The following is a 19,114-nucleotide window of genomic DNA, read 5'->3' on the forward strand; positions in this document are numbered from 1 at the left end:
GAGAACATCTACACTCCGACAGCAAAATGGTGAAAATTGCATTGTCCAAGAGTTCAGATGCCTAGGCGCATATTTGAAACTAACTAGACACAGTCAATAACTCTTAGCACACAATCTTCTCTTTAGCCAGAACATGCTTTCACTTCTCCATACTGAACTGTAGCCCCATGGCCTGAACAACAACAACAACAACAACAACAACAACAACAGCAACAACAACAACATGATACTTAATTTTATTGAAGGCATACTATTGTCCAGATAACCAGTCACTGAGGTAGGAATGGTTATGGCATCTCTCTCTCTCTCTCTCTCTCTCTCTCTCTCTCTCTCTCTCTCTCTCTCTCTCTCTCTCTCTCCTTTTTCCTCCTCCTCCACCTCTTTTTCATCTTCTCCCCCCTCCCTCTCTCTCTTATGCAAAGTCCATAAGGGAAGGAGAGATTGATTCTCCTCAACTTGGAAGTACCACTGGAGCAAAAGCTCTTTTTACGGAGCTCTGGGACAATCCCTGAAGATTCAGTCTATGCTATTGGAAAAAATGCTAGTGATGGGCTCCAGCCAGAGTATGAATTAGCAAAAAGGGACGGAGCAAAGCAGTCCTAGCAGGCAGGCAGAAAGAAATTATGGTAGCCTAATCAGCACACAAACGCTCGGAGCAAAGAATGCTTTCATTTTGGTGAGCTAGTTAGATAAGGAGTCCAGCCTAGCCAAATTAAAGCACTCTCTTCATTCACGATTTCAAGGAAGTACAGAGATTTTCACCTTGTCTCTGGGTGTGCTTTCAGTATCACCCCAGGAGTCTGCGAAAGAGCTGTCTAGGTTTGTGAAGTCAGCATTATGGGGGGTACACTCACTGAAAGTACCTAACAGAACCTAATCAGAAGAAAGGCCAGACACCGGGATGCCACTGACTACTGTGCCTTCTTTAAGGCTGCCATGAAACCTGTCACCCATCTCCTTGCAATTGCACACATCATTCTCCTGGAGTTGGAGGTATATGGTCAGTGTCTGTTACCTGTGCCGCTAGCATCAGCATCTAGGATATCAAGTACCAAACATCAAGGCTCTCATTTTACCATGTGGAGACATGCTCATATGCAGTATTGGGTCCTGGGGTTTAAACTCCTTTCCCCCTCAGGGATGTTATGTCATCTTGCTTATATATATTTGTTATGCTTTGAGTCTGAAAGGTCTTCCCTGGACCTATACTTTTGAAAATTTAGTGTTCAGTCAGTGCTATTTTGGGAGGCTGCAGAACCTTTGGGACACAGGGCCTAGAGGGACTGGATTTTGAAGGTATTATCTACTCCAGGCTCTGATCTGGCTCCCTGTCCCATTGTCTATGCCGTGAAATAAACAGCCACTCTAGGCTCCTACCTTCACAATGACCCACATCTTCCTATCACTCTGTATGTCTAAACCTTTGTCTTCAGTGGTCCATGCCATCTCTAAAACTGAGAGCCAAGATGAATGTTTCCTCCCCAAAGTTGCATGGCGGATATTTTGTTTCAGTGACAGAAAAGTAACAAATGGACTAGTGCTACTAGCATTTATCAAAATAATGTCTCACATCATCTTCCCTTTTTTCTTGTCAATACAAGTCTCAGTTGTAGTAAGAATTGTCGCACATTTTACAATTTGATCAAATGGGTACAAAATGGCTAACCTACTAGTAAAACTCTCAGAGTGAACTGTGGAGAGCCAGGTCTAGATGCTTGCCTTTTATCTGGCTATTAGCCTTTCTGCTATAACAACATAATCTAGCTTTACGTGATGGGGAGAGCCTGATCCTTATTAGAACTCAACTTTCTTCTCTTCTAAAGGGGGTCTTGCTCAACTTGACTTTCTGAAAGCCAAAAGTCTTCCTCTGAATCACTGACCTAGGCCTAGAGCTAGATGCCTTCACCCAGATATCAACATACTGTGCCCATCTGCACCATGGAAGCCATGCTTCCTATTGCAGCCCAATACCTTCTTATGAATTCAAAAGCCCTCTTAAAAAAACAAATCCTTCTGTGGATCTGTAGACTTCAGGCCTGCTCTGCTTTAAATGTTGGCAAAGGAAGGAAAAGAGACTAAGAGGAAAAAATCAAGAGAGGGATGGAGAATGAAGAGGAAGGAGAAGAAGAGGAGAGGGATCGAGCAGATTAAATACCAGGAAGAACAAAGTTATACAAAGTGTGACACAGAAAAGCATATGTGCACGTGCCCTATGCTGGGTTCCCAGATGGCAGCGTCTTTTGATCACCTCTGCCTCCAGTCACACCATTCCAAATACATGAAAGCTCCATGCTATTGAGATATGTAATCCTGAGAAATATGACTAGTACAGCAAAAGCACAAATGTAAAGTCGCATGGATGATTTTACACCAGTTTCCCAGATCGTCAACAGGTAGATGCAGTAGTGCCACGTCAGCCCCAGTCAGTGCTTTCCCTATATACTGGGGGTTCTTACTATACTAACTGTTGTGAAGCACATGCACATCTCTCTTATAATCAATATAAAGACCAAACTGCAATATACGGACTTTCAGCTCGTGTCTGCTTCTCTCCTCAAGCCTGGAAGTACCTCCTAGGGACTTTCTCTTGCCGAAGCTCATTTCTGTCTATGTTTCCCTTTTGGAGACAGAAGGCAAAAGTCATTAATCCTTCTGAAGCTGTTGAAGTCCCCTTGGTATTTCTTTCAGCAAGCTCAGTAATTACAGTTTTCCTTCAACATTGTCTCATTGGCTTGATAATCTAATCCCTTAATTATCTTTTTATAATAAAAATCATATTGAATGGTTCCAGACATGATTTCCCTCAGAAAGCTATGGCAGAGAAAATGCCTTCAGAAATTTATTCCTCCGGATGAAGGGAAACAAGGGCACGTTTCTGGGACTGTGAATTTCCCTAGAGCAGACGACAAGCTTCTGCTAATCAGTTTCTAATAGAAGTCTCCCCGACAGTCCCTCAGAGATGGAAATATGGAATTCTGTGCTTTGTAAGATTCAGCATTTCACAGCCATTAGTGCTAGCTGCCACCTGCCATGGCTGTCTTTGTCATGGTCGCTGTTGTTTTATGGACTCTTCTTCATCCCACAGGGCACATGTTCTGAAAAACCAACATTTGCTAGATTCCTCCAAGAGTCCTTGGTTATCTCCTGATTTCTTTTTTTGTGTTTTGTTACCTACTCTTCCAAAGCTTCTTTAAAACACCCCTTCTCAATTAGAAACGGGTATAGTTTGTCAGACTACTTAGTATATAAATCCAGACTCTGAATTCTAGCTCAAAGTGCCAAAAAGAAAGAAGAAAGAAAGGAATAGAGAGGGTAAGAGAGGAGAGAAGAGAGTGGGGGGAGGAGGTAGGGGAGAAGAAAAGAAAAAAGGTTTAGAGAGAAGATGAGATGGGTGGGGAAGGGAGGAGAGGAGAGGAGAGACTAGCCATCATGGATGAATTTTGAAGACTATGTTACATGAAATAGATCAATGACAAAAGATCATATAAATGTCTAATCCCACATATGTGAGATACTTAAAATATTAAAATTCACAGAGACAGACCATTGTTAGGTATTCATCAGAAGCTGATCATAGGTGAAGTGGGAGATTCGAGTTTAATGTATGCAGAATTTCAGTCTGGGAAAAGGAAAATATTCCGGATAAACACAATGCTGATGATGCTTATATAACAAGGTCAATGTTCTTAAATGACACAGAACTGTAAACCTAAAATGGCCTGATTCATTGTATACCATGTATATTTTACATAATAGAAGAGAAGGGAATGAAATAACCAAAACTTTAAAAATAAGGAGAGCCGGGTGGTGGTGGCGCACGCCTTTAATCCCAGCACTCGGGAGGCAGAGGCAGGCGGATCTCTGAGTTCGAGGCCAGCCTGGTCTACAAGAGCTAGTTCCAGGAAAGGCTCTAGAAACTACAGGGAAACCCTGTCTCGAAAAAAACCAAAAAAAAAAAAATTAAATAAATAAAAAGAGAATAAACAGGAAGGAAGTCGGATAAGAAGGAAGTAGAACGTTTTCCTTATCTTGGCTTTTTAACTATCATTTCCCTCCCACTGATGTGAAAATAAAAGTTTGGGATGGTGGCATAGACTTGCAATCCCAGCATTCCAGATGTGGAGCTAGCACATGCTTCCTGTGGACAACCTGGATCGAGAGGTTTTCCTTAGAAGATGTGTATAGATCTTTTATATTCTCTGCTCAATTCTGAGAGAAGACACCTTCTCAAAACACATCGTAAGCAGACACACAGATATGGCTGAATTCCTTCTCATCCTCTGGGCCTTAGTGTGCATGTGGCAAAGACAAGGGACAATAAATACATCAAGACATTTGCAAAATAGAATACTTGGATGGCCAAATACAGAGAGGAGGTGTATTTTGGAACAGATTTCAATCTCTGACACCCAATATCTGCCAGTTGAGAAAGTTGCTTTTTGGGAACAGCTGACAGTGTAAAAAAAAAAAAAAGCTAAATTCAAAAATCAGAAAAAAAATCATTCTAATAAAGACAGTTATTTATTTTAGTGATGGCAAATAATCTGGCATTCCTTTTAGGTTATAGTTATTTTGTATCCAAAACCCTGGACTGAACCTCTTTGGCTCTAGGCAACAGATAGCAAGGATATTTGGTTACTTTGAGAACATATTGGTTTTAAATTAACCCCAAAGTAAAAGTTGAGAGCTGGCAACATGTCCTAGAAGCTGCTATGTCCTCTGCCATGAATAGAGAACTCCCTGTTGTTAAGCAGAGGACCGGTGCTCTGCAGCTCTGGCTCCTGGGTAAAGGGAGAACCTGACTCCTTAAAGGCTCCTTCAATCCCAAAAGGAAGGTGGACCGGGGTGGAGGACGACACCTGACATTAACCTCCTGCCTACACACACAAATATGCATGTGCACACATGCAAACATATCCCCCATGCACATACTCATCTGAACACACATATGACAGATGAATGGATGGATCAGGAAATGATGACAACCTTAGGTGTCCGAACTTGGCAGGGAAATGGGGATGCACGAGGCTGATATGCTGGCTTAACAGGACTTGGGAGCACAGATCACAGGAAGTTGATGTACTAACCACCTCTTCTGCATACTGCAGTAGGGGACAGGCCCTGGCTGAAGAGTGAGGCCTGCAAGTAAGATGAAAACCCACTAAAGGACATTTCACTAATCCATTCCTTAAAATACCCTAGATGTGACTCTTATTGCAAACCAAGTTGAAAACAGACTAAGTTGAAAACACTGATTTTATTTCAAACTATGTTGATTGCTTTTCCCTTTGAGAGTTACATTTGTTTATCAGCAGAAATTCCTGGGCTAATTCCGAGAAATGCCATTCATTTCTGGCCAACAACAAGTCATGAACAATGGGTGGGGTAGAGGGGGGAGCTCCCCACGGAGGGTCTTGCTTTCTGGACATGACCGCCAAGGCCTCTGAAGTGCATGATGGCAGAAGTCTTTGGGTGGGAGTGCTGGGAAAAGAGGGGAAGGCAGGCCAGATGGCACACTGTATGCATGCCACTGCAGTCGTAAGAATTGCTACACGGGCAAAATGTTGTCATGAGGCCCACAGCCTTAGGAAGACTCGCAAGGTCCTTTCTCTAGTGCATTCGTACTGAGGACTGTTGGTCTCTGAGTTCTCCTGAGCTCCTTTCCGAGAGTCTCCCTTGGAAGCCATTACTTTACTGCCAAATCCAAGCAATGATATTAATAGAGTATCTGGGTTAAATGTATGAAACTAACAGCCCAACTGGATCAGAATTTTCAGTGTGGGACCTGACAATCAACATTTCATCGTATTCCCCAAGGTTGCCCTTCAACATGTTAAACTATAAAAGAGTACTCATTTAAAGACTTTTGGACAAATAGCCTGTTACACTAAGGAACACTTCCACACCAAGATACTATATATAAAATTGGGTGTGGTAGCTCATCCATTTGAACCAAGTGCATACGTGGCTGTGGTAGAGAACTGTCATGAGTTTGAAGCCAATTGGCTACACAGTGAATCCCAGGGTACAGAAATAGGGTACAGGAATGAAGCCTTATCACAAACAAACAAAAAGGAGCTACTATTTCTTTCAAATAGTGTCTCATGTATCAGACTAGGCTCACGGTTTCTTTGTGGCTAAGGACGACCTTGAGCTTCTGATCCTCCTGCCTCTGCTGAGATTACAAGCATGAGGTACCTTACCCAGTTGTATGTGATGCTGGAGATGAAACTTGGTGCTCTATGTGGGTTAGGCAAACAGTCTAAAACTTGAACTACCTCCTCAGCACTCCCGACAGATTATTGCTGCAATATGCATGCTTTCAGTAACTGAGTGACATGGTTTAACACTTTCTAGAATATGTATCTAAGAACACTAATCCTACAAGGGACTTTACAAAAAGTCCTATGGCTTACCAAGTTTGGGAAACATTGCATCCAAGTCATGTCTCTGATGTATACTGCATGCTAATATACTAATGGTTCTACGAAGTCCTGCTTTGAAAGTAGCCCATTGAAGTCTAATCCTAAAAATCCTAAATATGCTTGACCATACAAATATTTTCCCTAATAAATTCTATTACCAGCCCATAAAGTCATCTTTAGAGGAAACTTTATAAAAAAAATCATCCAGATCTAGAAACATAATTATAATAATGAAGGCTTTTTTAAAAAAATTACTTTATTAGTTTTTAATCGTGTATGTGTGTGCTGTTTTTACATGTGGTTATGGGCATGTTAGTACAGGAGTCCATGGAGGCCAAAGGAATTGGATCTCCTGGAGCTAGAGTTACAGAGAGTTGTGATCTGCCTGACACAAGTACCAAGGACTGAACTCAGCTCCTTGGGACAAGCAGCAAGTGCTCTCAACTACTAAGCATCCCCAAACCCCCCAAGAAGAGGTTTTGTGAATATGTAAAACAAGTGGAAGAATTACTCTGAAATAGCTGCTGCCTTTTCTGCCTTTGTGAAGAGCTCTGTGATCTGTTATTGCAGAAGACCATAATGTTCCTAAAAGCCTTCTGCTTATACGGGAAATCAAACTATTGGTGAAAGGCAAGTCACATGGCTAACCTGAAGCGAAGTGACAAGTGACACTTCCTTGAAAAAAAATTTAACACTGCATATTTTAGAAAGTCTCCAAAGACCAGGAATATGAGAAAAGTGATGGAAATAAATAACATGAATAATTAAAGGAGTCTAAAAAAGCTGTCAGGGTACACAGAGGGTCTAGTGATCAGCGGTAGACATGGCCTTTGACAACCTCTACCAATCTGCATAGGAGCAATAAAATTAATATTAATGATAGAATAATGGTGATAAAATGAAATAAACTATTAACCAGAGGCCAACAGTATTGAATCTTTATACTTGCCGGTGGCTTTGTATCCCAAACAAATCATTTTGGATTTTATTTGCTTCTTTTTTTATGAGACAGAGCTGCACTATGTAGCCCCTGCTGGCCTGGAACTCACTATGCAAACCAGGATGGCCTCCAGCTCAGAGATCCACTTGCCTCTGCCTCTGTGGTGATTTGAAAGGAAATGGCCATCATAGGCTCATAAGGAGTGGCAGTATTGGGAGGTGTGGCCATGTTGGAGTAGATGTGGCTTTGTTGGAGGAAATGCATCCCTATGGGTGGGCTTTGAGTTCTTGGATGCTTAAGTCAGGCCCACTGTGCCTCAGTTTCTCTTCTTGCTGCTGAAGGATCCAGATGTAGAATTCATAACTCCTTCTCCAGCACCATGTCTGCCTGCTTTCTGCCATGATTGGACTAACCCTTTGATCTGTAATCCAGCCCCCATGAAATGTTTTCCTTTATTAGAGTTTCCATGGTCATGGTGTCTCTTCACATCAATAGAAACCCTAACTAAGACACCCTCCCAAGTTCTAAGACTAAAGGTGTATGCCACTGTGCCTTTCAAAATATCACTGGCTCTTTGGAGATACAAAGGAATTAACTCTAGAACTCACACAGTTGTTTCGTTTGTTGGCACAGGGGTCCATTATATGCCCCAAGATGGCCATGAGTGATGGAGGAGGGTTATCTGTCTATGTGTTACTTTCTTTGGTTAATAAAGAAACTGCCTTGCCCCTTTAATAGGACTGGAAATTAGGTAGGCAGGCAAGACAGAACAGAATGCTGGGAGGAATAAGGCAGTGAGGCAGTCGCCATGCCTCTCCTCTCCTAGACAGACGCAGGTTAAGATCTCTCCTGGTAAACCACCACCTCGTGGTGCTACACAGATTACTAAATATGGGTTAAAGCAAGATGTGAGAATTAGCCAATAAGAGGCTGAAACTAATGGGCCAGGCAGTGTTTAAATGAATACAGTTTCCATGTAATTATTCTGGGGTGTAAAGCTTAGCAGAGCAGGGTGGGATGAAAAGCAGGCCTGCCCGCAGCTCCCTCATCATCTTCCTGTCTCAATCTCCCAAGTGCTGATATTATGAAAATGAGCTACCAGGTCTAGCAATAATTTTGTTTTGTTTTAAATATGTGAACCATTTTAAAAATTAAATGTACTCCTTGAAAAATTCATGAATGTATGCCAAATGCATTCTGATTATACTCCACCCTTTTTTCTCTCCATCCTATCTTGTCAACCTTTCCTCCTCATAACACGCTAACTTTCTGCAGAAGCTACACTCATAGAGTCTCACCAACATGACTGTCCCACGTGATCTGAACAAGAAGGACACCAACAATGATGCCAAGCTACACAGGAGGTAAAGGCCACAAAGCCTCAACCATCACAAAGAACTACAGGTAACTGAATAAAGCTGGGAGCATGAGAGGTAATCCTCCCAAGGGAGGGGCATATCAATTGGTTTTCCAGTACAAAATGGTCAGCCTTTTAAAAATGCAAGTAGGAGTATATGGATTCAGCAGGTTATATTTGGGAATACATATGTGTATGCAAATAAATATATGCATGCAATACCAACTAAAGAAAAGAGAGGTCATGACTTTGAAGGAGAGTGAGGAGTAGTATATGGGAGGGTTTGGAAGGAGAAAATGGAAGGGAGAAATTTTGTAATTAAAATACGATTTCAGAAAGAAAGGAAGAAAGAAGAAAGAAAGAAAGAAAGAAAGAAAGAAAGAAAGAAAGAAAGAAAGAAAGAGGAGAGAAGGAAGGAAAGGGAATGGAAGGGAAGGGTAGATGGAAGAAAGAAATTTTCCTGGGTTGATCATGTTTCATACCACAGCTACAGTAGCTATCAACTAGAGAAAAAGAATAAAAGTTAATTGGCTGTTTAAAGGTCATGAACGTTTTCAAATGAAATACAAAAGGTAGGCGAATAAAAAATCCAAAAAGTAGTGCAGGAAGTGAGGAGAAAGGAATGAAGAACAGAAATAGATAATGGCAAGAATAACAAAGCAGAGACAGAGGGAGTTGCTGATGAGGTAGCTCAGTGAGTAAAGTGCTTGCCGCACAAGCAAGAAGACAAGACAAGATCCTCACAGTTCATATAACAAGGCAGGTAGGGATGCTGCCCCAGCTGTAATCCAAGAACAGAACAAGAGAAAGGGGATACCAGGAGCAAGCTGGCTAGCCAGATGTGTCAAACTAGTGACCCTGCCTCAATACATATGGTAGAGAGTGGTCAAGGAAGTCATTCAACTTCAGCCTTGGGCTGTTACGTTTACAAACACAAATATCCGCACACACACTCCCTCACTCATGAAAACATGCATACAAACACATACCACACACAACATAATTAAGATACACAAAACAAAATAAAAAAGCAGCCTAAAAATTTTAAAGAGATTCTAGAATGATTTAGGAATGATCTAGAAATTCCACTCCTAGTTTATCTACCCAAAAGAACTAAAAACACTTGCCACACAAAATCTTGTAGCCAAATATTAATAGCAGAACGGTTCACAACTGCCAAATAGTGAAATCAACCAAAATGAATACCAATTGATGAATTGATAAGTACAACTGCTGTGGTGGACTGAATCAGAATGGCCCTCATGAGCTCATATATTTGGATACTTAGTCCCCAGTTAGTGAAGTGTTTGGGAAGACTAGGAGGTGTGTCCTTGTTAGAGGAGGTATGCTGCTGGGGGTGGACGTGGAAGTTTCAAAAGTTCATGATAGCCCAGTGTCTCTTTGTCGCTCCCTCTTCCAGACCTCCCCCTCTGCCTGCTGATCAGGATGAAGCTCTCAGCGACTACTCCAGACCTATGTGAGCCACTATGCTCCCCTCTGAAATGGTAAGCAAGTCATTAATTAAATGCTTTCCTTTAGAGCTGCCTTGGCTGTGTTGTCTCTTTACAGCGATCTAACAGTGACTGAAGCAAGTGGTATGACCATACCGTAGATGTTATTCATCCATAAAAAAGAAACGAAACTTTGGCACATGCTATAACATGGATGAGAGCCTTGAAAACATTTTTTCAAGGCTAAGAGAAAGAAGTCACAAGTCAAACTCCACCTACTGAATGAATTACTGAGAACTCGTTAATAGTCAAATCCACAGATTCAGAAAGTAGATTAGTTTTCCATAGCAGCCAAGGGTAAGGGGAATGAGAAGTAACTATGAAGTATGTTTAGGGTAAAGAAATAGTTTGATGTTTTTAGTCAACATAACAATGACAACAAGAAAGGGTTTACCAGCAAAGGCAAGTCTCAGCTGAAGCTGACTGGGGAAACAAATCTGCACATGAGTACTCATGTGCCACTTTTAAAGAGTCACTGAAAATTCAAGGAAAATGAGCTGGCTATTAGAAACTGGACAAGAGAATTTTGTGGCTACATAGCTGCTTCTAGTGTAAGCAAGATTGGAGAAAGCAACTTGTGACTTATGAAATCTATAACTGAATACTTACAAGACAGTATATTAATAAAATACTAGTGGTACTAAAGGGGCTTCTTACATTTGCAATAAAGGAATATTACAAAAATAGAGGCTCCACCTTGAAAGACAGAAGAGTAAGGAGGGGGTGGTCCAACCAAAACCATGTATGAAAATGACACAAGGAAAACTTTTACTTTATATGTTATAGTTAAAAATAAAATTATATAAAATTTGTATTTATCAATAGAAGACAGGGGAGAGAGAGAATGAGGTTGAACATAATCTACAAGAAAGTAGAAGAGGAACTATTGAGGAAAAGGAAGGGGATGAGTAGTGGGGGACAGGATAGATGAACGAGGGTCAGAATTACCCAAGTACATACTAGCACATGAATCAAAATGCCCTTCTGGAAGTTATCACTTTGTACAGTGAACATGCCCTATAAAATTGCAGATACTAAGAAAAAAGTGAAGATAGACATTTGTTAAAAGTAGCTCTCTCTGGCATTACAATATCTGTGATCTCTTGCCTCACACCCGACTTCACAACTTTCAACAGTTATTCTCCTAGGCTCTACCAATGCAGCATTCAGCTATGGCTTTCACAGCCCTCTACTTCCTTCTATTGCCATTATCTTTGCTTAGGATCAGGACTGTTCTCAGACAACTTTAATACTGTCCTAATTGATTTTCCTTATTTGGACCTTTTTGTTCTTAAGCCCATGCCCTTTAAGAATTCTATCTCTCCCCATTTTAAGTAATGTTTCCGGGTAGAAATTCACCTATTACCTTAGAGCAGAAATGCCTGTGTTTGCAAGTTCACTCCCAACTCACATAAGAGAGAACTGAAAGAGGATTTCCAGTCTTTCCCTTATGAGAATACAGTGTATCACTGGGAAAGACCTTTTCTTACCACACCAGGAACAAAAAAGACTGGGATATGAGAGGCAAAACCACTATGTCCCTATCACTAATAAAATCATGTCAAAGAACCAAATGACTTCACACCTAGCAGAAAGAAAACATTGTGGGTTATGTCGCTGGTAACCAGATCAAATCAGCTATTTTGGTCATTTTATAACAACCCTTTAATAACCGAGGAATGCTGGAATACCTCCAAAGGAACACAAATTGATTAATTCTGAATAGCAAACTCTCATGCAAATAAACATTAAGAATCTTATGTAAAAATTATGGTTTAGGGTCTTGGTCAGTAGGAAATTCTCTGGGTGGCAAAAATGTATTTAAAAGCAAAAAGAAAGAAATTTTATTATTTTCCTGTTCTTTCTTTACTACTTCACCCTAATATTTTGTTGCTATAGACTTCTCCAGAACCACATACAGTCCTGCCTAGAGGTAATCCATGACTCCTGGTAGTTTAGATCCTCCCTAGAAAGTCCTAGCCTCTGGGTAGTGCCAGCTTCTTCAGGCACGGCAGAAGCCAGTAGTATATGAGCAAATGAAGAAAACACTACTTGTTTGTTCTTCATGGAAGTCAGTGTGTATTTTCTGTTGGCAGTTCTGGAAAAGCAGTCTGCATATGTAGATTTCTGTACTTTACAGGAGCTGCAGGGTACAACCTCAAACATAGGTAAGACCCTTGGGAAATTTGAGAGTAAAGCCTTTACAAAGAAAGGTATTGGGAAAAAAAGAAAAAGAAACAAGTGGGAATTTATAGCCTATATTCTCTAAGCATGATACTTAGAACCCTTCCACTAAGCGTGTCATGAGTCCTCCCTCATCACAGTGCTGTTGGCCACTATGGAAATCACTATTTTGGATATAGTGCTTCTACGTTTTCACTCTATGGAGCATGTTCAACCTCATTCTCTCTCTCCCCTGTCTTCCTATTGATAACTACAGATTTTATATAATTTTATTTTTAACTTTAACATATAAAGTAACAGTTTTCCTTGTGTCATTTTCACACATGGTTTTGGTTGGACCACTCCCTCCTTACTCCTCTCTACTATCTCTGTTTTCTCCCCCTGCTTGCATCCTTTGTTCTAGTAGGATTTCCCCTTCTCTTCTCATATCACAGGTGTTGGACTACCCTTCCCATTGTACTCCCTAAAAGCTTCTTTTTCCTCTTTCATGAGGTCATTTCTAGTTTTCCTTCATCTGTGTTTACTCATGCTCATGTAGATATGCATATACAAGTATTAGAAGCTAGGATATACATAAGAAACAGAAAATAGTACATTTAGCTTTCTGAGTCTGGGTTACTTCGCAGTTCCATTTTGTTTTCCTTTATGGCTATAATTTTTTTTCCTTTATGGCTGAATAAAATTCCATTAAAGGTATGTACTACTTTTTCATTGTCTTTTCATCTGCGGGCAATTATCTAGGCTGACTCCATTTTCTAGATGCGGTGAATAGAACAACAGCGAACACAAATATGTATATACCTCTGTTCTAGGAGATAAGTGCTGGCTAATATGATAGTTCTAATTGTAGCGCCTTTTCTTTGATCAAAAATTTCTGTGGCCCTGAAGGCATGCATTTCTTCATTCCTAATAAACACTGGAGTGGAAAGAGTATAGAAGTGTTATCAAATTTACTGTCCTGTCTCAAAACAGGATTATGACACTCTATCTCACATGAGTAGGCACTGTTTATTTATAGAAATATTCAGTAAAGAGAATAAGAACCTCCATATAGTAGAATCGAGATCAAAAACTGCATAGCAAATTTCTTCCTTTTATCAAACCCCCTCTTGTCCACTATGATTTAAACCATATGTTCTTGTTTTCTCTCACTAGAATGACAAAGGCAACTGCTTGCACTCTGGTTCAATATGGCAAAGAGAACACATGAAAAATCCCATGGTTCATTTCCAAATGAAGAACTATGATGATACAAAGCTTTAGAAAAAGAATGGAAATTTAAAAGAACCCATAGGAATAAAGTGAAGTATTTTGTGGAATCAGATGCAGTAGAATACAATAATGATTGAAATCTAAAGGTCAGCTTGCAGCTGGGACAACAGACAGATAGGTGGAGCTACACAGCTAAGGTGAAATTAGAGTCTGTGTATGATTTCCCTGTGACACTGGTGTTATGCTTTGGATCTTTATTGTCCCTGAAAGGCCTAATGTTGAAGTCTTCAGTGCTAATATGTTGCACTACTAAGATAGAGCAGAACCTCTAGAGTCTGAGGCCTACTGGAAAGAAGTTAGATTCTGGCAAGGGGGCATTTCCTTGAAGGAAATATTGAAGCTCTGATCTCTCTTCTTTGCCCTGCCTTATTGCCTGCCTGATGCTACATAAGCAACTTCTTTCACTAAATTCTTCCTATCATGCTAGCCCTTCCCAAGTCCAAAAGCGACACAGCCAAATGACTCTGGGCAGAAACCTCTGAAAACGTGAGCCAAAATAACCCTTTTACTTTTCAGTTCATCACATTTATTGTCATAACAATTGATGGAGGAGTGTCTATGTGTTACTTTCATTATTAATAAAGAAACTGCCTTGGCCCTTTAAGAGACAGAAAACTAGGTAGGCGGAGTAGACAGAACAGAATTGTGGGAGAAAGGAAGCAGAGTTGGGGAGACGCTTCAGGCAGTCGCCATAGTGAGTCGCCATGTCTCTCCTCTCCCAGATGGACGCAGGTTAAGATCTCTCCTGGTAAGGCACCACTTCGTGGTACTACACAAATTACTAAATATGGGTTAAAGCAAGATATGAGAATTAGATAATAAGAGGCTGAAACAAATAGGCCAGGCAGTATTTAAAAGAATACAGTTTCCATGTAATTATTTTGGGCAAAGCTAGCAGGGTGGCGGGCCACAGCCCGCTGCTCCATCTACAAATAATAACAATGTGACTAACATGGTTGGGGATCAAAGTCACTTGCCTCACATCTAAATAGGCTCCAACATAATTCTGCCCACACTGTGTTGTTCTCCAAAATACACTGGTTATCCAAGGTTGGCAGGTGTAGTTGAGGTCCCACTTCAAGGGCATTATAAAGGAATAGCACCTCACATTAAAACAAAAGTAGAAACAAAATATAAAGGCAGGAGGAATCTAGTCTGAGACAAGCAAACTCCAAGGTTAGAACTAAAAGTGTCTGTCAAAAGGCCTGATACAATCACTTGTGAAGGAATAAAGAGCTCATTCTAGATTTAAAAAAATCCCATAGAGAATAAGATTTTAAACAACAGCTAGGAAAACAAGAAAAATTCAGAACTAAGACAGGAAACTTCAAAAAAAAATCAGAATTTACATCTGAAAAGAACATAAATATTCCAACCTAGAGTATAATATAAGAAAATTTCAAACACTTAAAACAAAGCAAAAGGAAAATAAACCCCAAGAAATTATTAACAGTATTACAAATAACCTGTCAATATTTTTAAAATACAATTTCAAAACTTGGAAGAAAATACAATATTGAAGATAAGATAAATAAACAAAACCTAACATTGTCTAAATAATACATCTAAAATGAATTTATAAACTAGAGGATGGAATTGATGAAGTATCACTGTGAGAAATACATGAAATAAAAAAGTAAATGAGACACTAGGAGACATAGAGGACAAATCAAATGAGGTGAAAATATACATGAAAGACACTTTTAAAGCACTGGGAAAGTTGAGGCAGGATTACCAGGAAGGCCAGTGTGGGAGACATGGAAGTTTTTCCCTAAAAATTTAGTGGGGAGGGGGGAATTTTCAACCTTTGGGTTTTGACACCCACAAGGGTCACATATCAGATAATCAGATATCCTGAATGTCATATATTTATATTATAATTCATAACAGTAGCAAAATTACAGTTATCAAGTAGCAATGTAATAACTGTATGGCTGGGGATCACCACAACAAGATGAACTGTATTAAGGGATCATAACAATAGGGAGGATGAGAATCACTGATAGAGGAGAAGTTATTATTTTTATAAAAATGACAACTGACAAGCAGATCTCTAAGTACTTCGACTGAAAAACAACCATACCACCAGGCATGCTAGTGCATACCTTAATCTCAGTACTTGGGAGACAGAGACAGGTAGATCTCTGTGATTTCGAGGCCAACTTGATCTACATAGTAAGTTACAGGACAGCGAGGACTTATGTAAAGAGACCCTGATCTATTCAGAGCTTACCAAGCCCAGCTGGACTGGGACTGAAAAAGCATGAGATAAAACTGGTCTCCCTGAACATGGTGGACAATGAGGGCTGCTGAGAAGCCAAGGACAATGACATGGGATTTGGATCCTACTACACATACTGGCTTTGGGGAGGCCTGGCCTGTTTGGATGCTCACCTTCCTAGACCTGGATGGAGAGGGGAGGAACTTGGACTTCCCATAGGGCAGGGAACCCTTACTGCTCTCTGGACAGGAGAGGGAGGGAGAGTGAAGGAGGGAAGGGGGTAAATGGGAGGCGGGGAGGAGGCGGAAATTTTTAATAATTAAAAGTAAAAGAAAAAAAAGAAAAAAAAGATGAGCTGGCTGGTAACATTAAAAAAAAACAAAAAACAAACAAACAAACAAAAAAAAAACAAAACAGCGAAAAGCAATCATACCAAACAGACTAAAGGAACATAAGTTATACATAAACACATTTTAGTATGCTCATCATAGTAAAAGAGAAAATATTTCTAGATAAAAAAGGCCTAAAACAGAACTAAAATCAAATAGTTCATTTTTTAACAATAAACAAAGGAAGACAGGAAGCCATTTAGAAATAACTTCAAAGTGCTGAGGGAAAAGGAATATGTCCCTAAAATTTTATACCCAGTCAAACTATCACTCAAGGATGACATCAGACATTTTGTATGTAAGGGTTGAGAACTTTGGCACTACTACTCATAGAAAGAGATTGCACAATAAAGAAATATTAACTTTCTCAGAAGCAAACTGCAAGAGCAAGGAAAGGAAAAACAAAGCTTGTTTCTGTGCTCTCTAAAACTAGCTTTTAAGTAATTTTATTTTACCTTTTCTTTGGGTATTTAAAATCGCGACTCTCTTAACACGTTGCTTTTTCTGTTACAATAGCTGCTGACCTCTACATTCCGTTTTTAGTCAATAATTGCTTTCTACTGATAATCCATGATTGACAAAGTTGTGGTTTAGATAAGATCCTATTACCATTAGGCCACTTTGTGAGACTTCTTAGAGAGGTTTTATAGTGATTTAGGTTAGTTATCTGGCAGACTAAATATCTCCAGAGTAGCCATTTAGTCAGAAATACTGCTCTCTCATTTGCCAGAGCCTCGTGAAATTCAGTTTAAGCAGAAGCAAATGAACACATTTAAAAACCAGCAAGGTCATGTAGGAATTTACTCTGAAAGGTAACTTCCAGATTGGTCTGTTCCTCGTGTCTAGAAGCATGTACCATTATCAACAAACATTCAAAGAATGATAGATCTGTGTGTGATATTTTGTCACCTGGGAACAAATGCCTATGTTTGTTGGAATGTATTTATTAGGACAGAAAAGTATAGTTTATAAAGTACTATTAATAAAGTAGCACACAGTAAATTGAAAACATGCAAATAATTTCGAAGAGGTCTCTGACTCCCTAAAGTCCACTCAGGAGCCTTCATCTCGCCAATTCTGTTCTACGGCATAAGGAATAAACCTAGAAGATCGAAGGGCCTTGATTTGCAGATTTGTTAGATAGCTTTTCCTTGGGATGCCATTGAACTGGCAGGCATTCTCTGAATTTCTCCATGGTTCCAAGCCTTTGGTGCAGGAACCAGGCAGCAGTCATTTCAGAATAAAGTGTAATTGAGGGGGCAAAATACCTCAGAAAAGTTCTCTAAGCACACACTGTGAAAGCAGCCTTCTGAACGACCATGTGAAAAAGCCTCTAGCTGGCTCTCCCCAGTTCTGCTCTTAACAGTGTGTACCTAATAACTGTGCAGTGTGGAGGAGGTGACTGTCCAGCAGGCAGGCAGCTTTATGCTGCCATAAACCTTATTGGTTCAGTTCCTTTGATTTATGAACAGCTTCTCATCATTTTGAAGCTATGCTTGGATGCAATTCCAGCACTAATTGTATAGGACACGTGCCACAATGATACAACCCCCCTGTTACCCACTGCCCAGGGCAGGAAGAGGCTGTTTATAGCTATAATTCCTTTTTCCCTTTTCATTCCCTTACAAATGATTAAAAGCCCAATGAAAATCTATTACTGGGTACCCAATAATATATTAGAACCCAGAATGTGTCCCATTTGGGCTATAAAGTGTATTTAGGGGGCAGCTTAAGTTGTCTAAAAGTGTTCTATTGTTATTTCTGACTGGAAGTTTCCCTTCTAAGGGAGTTTAGGAAGATTAGCCGGGTTAGGTGAAGAGGAAAAGCAGAGACACACAGTTTGAGGAAAGAGAGGCAGAGTGGATTACCTGGGCAACGGGGGCAACATAGATGAGGGATATGCACGGGTGAGAGGCAGTGGAGACTTGGACATCTGACTCGGCTGCAAAGCACATTCCCGTTCTGAAAAAGAGAAGGCAGAAAAAAAGAAAATGTCTTTCAAAGGTCACTGGGATTCTGCCAGTTTGGGAAACAGTCATGCAGGGACTCACCCAGACAGTGAATAATGCATTCCCAAGAATCTGAATGCAATCATCCTTCAAAAAAAAAAAAAGAACCAAAAAAACAAAACAAAACAAAAAAAACCCAAACTCCTTTGCTCACTCTTAGCACCTCTGCTGGGTTGGTTGGAAGCATATCAGCATACTTTGTCAGAGGCTGGGTTCAACAGTCCCAGTTTTCAAAGCTTCCTATTAAATGTGGGAGGCTTCCTCTGGCCTGGCTCTGGGATAGTTCTACCCTTCCCAGTTCTAGCGGCATGACTTTTCCAAGAGCCCATTCTGATTTCATAACCACCTGCCTGATGCCATGGAAGAGAAGGGGTGGTGAGTAATAGGTCCCCCGAGAGCTGCTTTCCAGCCCTGTGCACAGAGACATCCCTAGCATGTGAGTACTTGCACTCTACAAGAACCAACTCTGCCTTGATTCAGTAGGCTACATGACTCCTCTCCTCATTTCCCTTTTCAGCCAACATTTGCTTCTGAGAACAATCTAGGACTAGAAATTGAGCTGATGAGCTAGTATGTCTGGATGAGGCAACCTGGTCCCTGTATGACTTAGAGATACATGACCCCAACTCTGACAGCTCTCAGTCATTGCCAGAACAAAGCAAGCTTTGGAAATACATTTTGCATTTACATTTCCCCATCAATAATTCATCTGAAGGAAGGGTGACTTTCATCTCTTGGGTTGTTACAGGGTGGCGGGTGGTGAAGTCCACAGAGAGAGTATGCTAGTGTGTGAGCTGCTGACATCA

The 19,114-nt window shown here is 40.4% G+C and overlaps 1 protein-coding gene across 4 annotated transcripts in view; it reads right to left on the reverse strand.

Annotated features, from left to right (window-relative positions):
- The window catches only part of Chrdl1 (chordin like 1), a 111,223-nt gene that overhangs the window by 61,140 nt on the left and 30,969 nt on the right, over positions 1-19,114 (reverse strand). For all 4 annotated transcript variants that reach the window (XM_038316847.1, XM_038316848.1, XM_038316849.1 and 1 more), the window contains exon 4: positions 18,168-18,261. In XM_038316847.1, coding sequence (XP_038172775.1) covers positions 18,168-18,261 — 94 coding nt within the window. The remainder of the gene's footprint in view (positions 1-18,167; positions 18,262-19,114) is intronic.

The sequence above is a fragment of the Arvicola amphibius genome, chromosome X (assembly GCF_903992535.2).
Source record: "Arvicola amphibius chromosome X, mArvAmp1.2, whole genome shotgun sequence".
Classification (NCBI taxonomy): domain Eukaryota; kingdom Metazoa; phylum Chordata; class Mammalia; order Rodentia; family Cricetidae; genus Arvicola; species Arvicola amphibius.